Source organism: Chaetura pelagica, unplaced genomic scaffold (assembly GCF_000747805.2).
Source record: "Chaetura pelagica isolate M959 unplaced genomic scaffold, ChaPel_1.0 scaffold507, whole genome shotgun sequence".
NCBI lineage: Eukaryota > Metazoa > Chordata > Aves > Apodiformes > Apodidae > Chaetura > Chaetura pelagica.
This window is the reverse complement of record NW_009953902.1, coordinates 7,336-13,713: the sequence shown is the minus strand read 5'-3', so window position 1 is coordinate 13,713 and position 6,378 is coordinate 7,336. Positions and strand designations below refer to the sequence as shown.

The following is a 6,378-nucleotide window of genomic DNA, read 5'->3' as shown; positions in this document are numbered from 1 at the left end:
GATGGATGGAGGGAGGGATGGAGGGAAGGATGGAGGGAAGGAGGGAGGGATGGAGGGATGGAGGGAAGGAGGGGGGGAGGGATGGATGGAGGGAGGGATGGAGGGAAGGAGGGGGGGAGGGATGGATGGATGGAGGGATGGAGGGAAGGATGGAAAGAAGGAGGGGGAGAGGGACGGAGGGATGGAGGGAGGGGTGGATGGATGGATGAACGGATGGATGGAGGGAGGGATGGAGGGAGGGACAGAGAGAAGGAGGGGGAGAGGGAGAGAAGGAGGGATGGGTGGACAGAGGGATGGAAGAAGCACCTGATCCTTATTAACTTGTAAACTGGATTCTACCATCCAAGAAGAGCTGCTCCCAAGTCTGACATGCAACAAATACTATTTGGACTCAACTTTTTTTGTTCCTGGCTTTGGGCTCCTCCAAGGGAGCTGCTCCCCAGCTGGGAACGGTGGGAGGGGGTTGAGAAATGGGACAGTAAAGATCCCTGAGCTGAGGACAAACCCTGCAGGGCTTTGCTGAGGCCAAATCTGGTTCCTGCTCCGAGGAGGAGCCAGAGGGATTCAGTTTCTCCAGCTCATGTCCAACTTATCCAAAAGTGAAGATGAGGAGACCCAGGCTCTGGGTCCCCAGGGCCAGCACCCAACTGCTGCTTGAGAAAAACCTGCCAAGAACCCCATTCTCCCCTACAATTTCCAGCTCAGCCCCTCCCCACAGCTCAGTGACATCCCTCCAAGGCTCCACTTAACTGCCCCACTCCTGAGTCGGACCTTGAGGAGCTGAACTGGCACCTCCTTCATCCCACAGGCTGAAATGCCCTTGAAATTCCCAACAGCTGCAGAAACAGCTCAAAAAAAGCGCACCAAAACCCCCTCTTGGCTCCGTCAGAAAAACATCCCGAGTGTTTTGCATCCTCGGAGCGAGTTGGAACTTGTGGCCAACTGGGAAATATTGGTCTGCTGGAAGGATCTCCCTCCTTTTTGGAGCTGGAATTTCCAGGGAAGCCCTGGAGGGTCCCTCTCCAGACACCCCCCCCCATTTCCGAGCATCCCCAGAGAGCAACAGGTCGGGTTTGGCAGCTCAGCCACGAGATGGCAGCCCAGGATAGACATTCCCTGCATGGAGACACGTTCCCGAGGTGTTCCCCCCTCTTTGAATTCATAGAATCATGGAATGGTTTGGGTGGGAAGGGACCTTCAAGATCATCCAGTTCCAACCCCCTGCATGGGCAGGGACACCTCCCACCAGCCCAGGCTGCTCCAAGCCCCATCCAACCTGCCCTTCAACACCCCCAGGGATGGGGCAGCCACAGCTTCCCTGGGCAACCTGGGCCAGGCTCTCACCACCCTCACACCAAAGAATTCCCTCCTCATCTCCAACCTCAATCTCCCTCTCCCACTTTTCATCCATCCCCCTCATCCCATCCCTCCCTGCCCTTGTCCCAAGCCCCTCCCCAGCTTTCCTGGAGCCCCTTCAGGCACTGGAAGGTGCTCTAAGATCTCCCTGGAGCCTTCTCTTCTCCAGGCTGAACACCCCAACTCTCCCAGCCTGGCTCCAGAGCAGAGCTGCTCCAGCCCTCCCATCACCTCTGTGGCTCCTCTGGACTCTCTCCAGGACCTCCATGTCTTATCTAAATCTCCCTCTTCCACTTTTCATCCCTCCCCCTCATCCCATCCCTCCCAACTTGTCCCAAGTTCCTCCCCAGCCTCCCTGGTGGGGATGGGCACCCCACAACCACCCCACTGCTGGAGGGCAAAGCCAACCCTCAGGTGGCAGGTGCTCAGCAAGGCTCTGGTGGCCACCTTGGTCCTGTTGGGGAAAACATGCAGGGATTTGGGGCTGGTGTCTTGCCACTGCCATGAGCATCAAGCCCTTCTCCCTGAGGACCTTTCTCAGCTTCTTCTCCCCCCTTTTCCAAGGGCACAAGAACTGAGGACAAGATAAATCAGGCAGGATTTTGCTGCCCACAGCTCCTGCAGCAGCATTTGACACCTGGGAGATTTGTGCTGATCCACCAGCAGAGCAGGTTCATTCCCCCCCCAAAAATCCTGAGTCAGGGGGATTTGTGCAAAGCCCCAAAGCTCCTCTAAGAACCAGACCCTCCACCAGGCCCCACCACCTCCTCTGTAGACCCTTCCCACCCTCCAGCAGATCAACACTCTCACCCAACATGGTGTCATCTGCAAACTTACCAAGGGTGAGACCTTAGAGCAGCTTCCAGGGCCTGAAGGGGCTCCAGGAAAGCTGGGGAGGGACTTGGGACAAGGGCAGGGAGGGATGGGATGAGGGGGATGGATGAAAAGTGGGAGAGGGAGATTGAGGTTGGAGATGAGGAGGGAATTCTTTGCTGTGAGGGTGTTTTTTCTGCTAAACTGCAGGTAAAAACCACTCAGGGACACATCCCTGGGGAGCAACCTGAGCAGGTCCCTCAGCTGGGCTGCTCATCACTGCTTTAATTAACAATTTCCAATCAAGAATCATAAATCAATCAATCAATCAATCAGTCCTGCTCTTGCGGGGGAGGTGTCCCTCTGTAAATTTCTACCATCATCCAGTGGTTCCCCAACTAAATTGTCACCTCCTGCAGCTTAAAGCCACTGGAAAACTGGTCATTCCCACCCAGCAGCCCTGCTCCAGGTCTGGGAAGTCCCCCTAAAATGGGAACTGAGGATGTCAAGAAACTATTGGCTTGATTTCTTTCTTTTTTCCTGGTTTTTCTTTCTGCTGGGAGAGAATAAATGGCCTTATTTTTCCATGGGAATTGCTTAAAAAAGCCCTGAAATCAAAGGATCAATCCCAGTCCCACATTCCCAGTTTTGTGGGAAAGCTAAAAGGAGCTGATTAAATAAGAAAAGAAACTCAAACCATGAAACTGCATCTTTTTAACACTGTTTTGAAGCCCTGAGAGGTAAAAAAATAACACCATAAATTCACCTTCCTGGAAAGCTGCTGCATCCCCCAGGGCAGGATTATTCCTTTGTCGTGGGGAAAAAAGAACTGAATCAAACCAACCTGGTCATTGCAGGGTTTTATTTGCACCAAATTTGCCATATTTTTAAGGGGGAGGGGGTAGGTGGGAGGGAAGGTTTCACCCAGCATCCAACTCCACATGGGAATCACTTGGTTGTCCAACACAACTGGAGATCTGGGGGGGTTGGGGATTGAAACGGTGGCTGGTAGAGCATCTAAAACCCACCCAAATGCACCCAAAACCCACCCAAATGCACTCAAAACCCACACAAATGCACCCAAAACCCACACAAATGCAACCAAAACCCACACAAATGCACCCAAACCCCACCCAAATGCACCCAAAACACACCTAAATGCAATCAAAACCCACTCAAATGCACCCAAAACCCACACAAATGCACCCAAAACCCATACAAATGCACCCAAAACCCACTCAAATGCACCCAAACCCCACCCAAATGCACCCAAACCCCACCTAAATGCAATCAAAACCCACTCAAATGCACCCAAAACCCACACAAATGCACCCCAAACCCACTCAGATGCACCCAAAACACACCTAAATGCAATCAAAACCCACTCAAGTCCACCCAAAACCCACCCAAATCCATCCAAACTCACCCCAAACCACCCCAACTCACCCAAATCCACCCAACCCCAGGAGCAGCTCTGCATTCAAACCCCCAAATCTTGCATTTTAAGCTCAAAGCAAACCAAATTTCTTACATTTCTTTCCACGATCATTTGATCATTAGTATTTCTTTTTCCTCCCCCTTTTCTTTCCTGTCAAATGCTGCTTTTACTTCTTGATTCCCCCTCTTTATTCCCTTGGATTTGCCTTTTCCAGGGGTTGCTGTAGGAAGCAGGAGGGGGAAGATCCCCAGGTTGGGTTTGTTTCTCCCCCACGAGATGTTTTGGAAGGAGGGAACCAAAACCACGTGGCTGAGAGAACTTGGAGCACATGGAATTAGCATCAATCCCCCCCCTTCTCCTCAAAAAAAACCCCACTGAGAAGCTCCCAAATCTCCCCAAAGGGAACCCCAAGGAAAAAATGCCAAGGCTGGAAATCCCAAAATCCCAAAGACCCAACTCAAATCCAACCAGCAATTGGGTTGTTGGAACTTTGGGGAAAAAAAAAACCACCATTCCTTAATTCTGATACCAATTTCTTTGCATTCCCAGCTAGATCAGACCATCCAGCACCAGCTTGGAGACCAAAAATAGGTTGAGAAGACCCAACTGGGCAACATCATGATGGGAATTATCAGGACTTCAGTGGTTTGTCCAGTGGGAATTGCAGGGAAAGTGCTAAAACTCCCCCCAAAAATGGAAGTTTCTGGCTCTCTGAGTTTTGTCTTTCCTCATGCAGGACCAAATAGTGTAAATGTCATGGCCATCAGGTCTTCTCCAAGCTGGTTTTGGATGCTGGAGCTGGGTCCAGCCTGTGGGAGCAGCTTGAGCTGTCCGTGCCTCAGTTTCCCCACACAACACAGTTTCTAACGCCACTGTCTAGCTTGGAAAAGCACTTTGAAAGCTGCCTGGAGCTACGTGGGCACCCAACGGCCATGGGAGAGGGGGAGAACTGGGTGCTGGGGGCTGGAGAGCTGGGAGAAGCACCCTAAAAGTCCAGGTTCTTGAAGTCGAGGGAGCAGCGGAAGCGGCCGTCGAGGAACCTGGAGCAGGTGAAGCTGGGGGAGCAGGGGCAGGTGTGGTGCTGGCGTTTGCCAAGGAAGGGCACCTGGGGAGAGACCAGAGGGTCATGGGATGGGTTGGGTTGGAAGGGACCTTCAAGATCATCCAGCCCCAACCCCTGCATGGGCAGGGACACCTCCCACCAGCCCAGGCTGCTCCAAGCCCCATCCAACCTGCCCTTCAACACTGCCAGGGATGGGGCAGCCACAGCTTCCCTGGGCAACCTGGGCCAGGCTCTCACCACCCTCACACCAAAGAATTCCCTCCTCATCTCCAACCTCAATCTCCCTCTCCCACTTTTCATCCATCCCCCTCATCCCATCCCTCCCTGCCCTTGTCCCAAGTCCCTCCCCAGCTTTCCTGGAGCCCCTTCAGGCACTGGAAGCTGCTCTCAGGTCTCCCTGGAGCCTTCTCTTCTCCAGGCTGAACACCCCAACTCTCCCAGCCTGGCTCCAGAGCAGAGCTGCTCCAGCTCTCCCAGCATCTCCGTGGCTCCTCTGGCCTCTCTCCAGGAGCTCCATGTCCTTCTTATGGGAGAGACAAGGGATTTGTGGCTCTGCTGCAGCCAAGGACTCATCAAACACGATCAGAGCCCTGAGCAAATCCCTGGTTCTTCTCTGAGCTTTACCAGGGATATTCCTGAAATGAATTTTTGATCCCTCTTGAGCCATTTGCTCCTTCCTTCTGAGAGCAGAACCACTCAATCTTGTTCCCACCAGACACAAATCAACCAGGAAATCTGGAGCTGGTGCTAATCCTGGAGCTCTGGGGCTTCTGATCAGACAGAAATCCTGAGGCATCAACTCAGCTTCTCCTCCCTTGGCCAAGGATTTACAACTCAGTTGGGTTTTCATGGTTTTAAACAGAAAGAGGGGAGATTGAGGTGAGATGTTAGGATGAAATTCTTCCCTCTCAGGGTGGTGAGGAACTGGGATGGGCTGCCCAAGGAGGTTGTTGATGCCCCATCCCTGGAGGTTTCTCAGGCCAGGTTGGATGAGGTTTTGTGCAGCCTGGGCTGGTGGTTCCCTGCTCATGGCAGTTGGAGCTTGATGATCTTTGAGGTCCTTTCCAACCTGAATGATTCTCTGACTGATTCTAAGTTGGACCAGCTGAGCAGCAGCTTTTCCTGGAATGAAATGGACCAGGCAGCTCCATCCCAGCTCCAGAGCCAAGATCTGCAGCACCCATGGGACAAGCAGGGGTGAGGGTTGTTTAAAAACACCTCTGAGGCTCCAATCAGCTTCAGGGCACCAACTCAGGGACCAGCATGATCACAGAATCCTAGAACCATTCAGGTTAGAAAAGCCCCTTGGGATCACCCAGTCCAACCATCATCCCTGCTCTATAAAGTTCTCCCCTAAACCAGATCCACCAACACCACATCCAAACAACCCTTCAACACACCCAGGGGTGGTGACTGCACCACCTCCCTGGGCAGCCTGTTCCAGGGTCTGACACAAACTCTATCCCAACCCCATCCCATGTTCCTCCATCTCAACCCCACCCCACGTTCCTCCATCCCACATTCCTCCATCCCAACCCCATGTTCCTCCATCCCAACCCCATGTTCCTCCATCCCATGTTCCTCCATCCCAACTCCATGTTCCTCCATCCCAACCCCACCCCACGTTCCTCCATCCCATGTCCCTCCATCCCATGTCCCTCCACCCCATGTCCCTCCACCCCATGTCCCTCCATCTCAAGCCCACCCA

General features: G+C 53.1%; 1 protein-coding gene across 1 annotated transcript in view; it reads right to left on the bottom strand.

Moving 5' to 3' along the window:
• Positions 1-4,592: 4,592 nt before the first annotated feature.
• The window catches only part of PROK1 (prokineticin 1), a 4,232-nt gene continuing 2,446 nt past the window's right edge, over positions 4,593-6,378 (bottom strand). The window contains exon 3 of the mRNA XM_010001383.1: positions 4,593-4,712. Within this exon, the coding sequence (XP_009999685.1) occupies positions 4,593-4,712 (120 nt within the window). The remainder of the gene's footprint in view (positions 4,713-6,378) is intronic.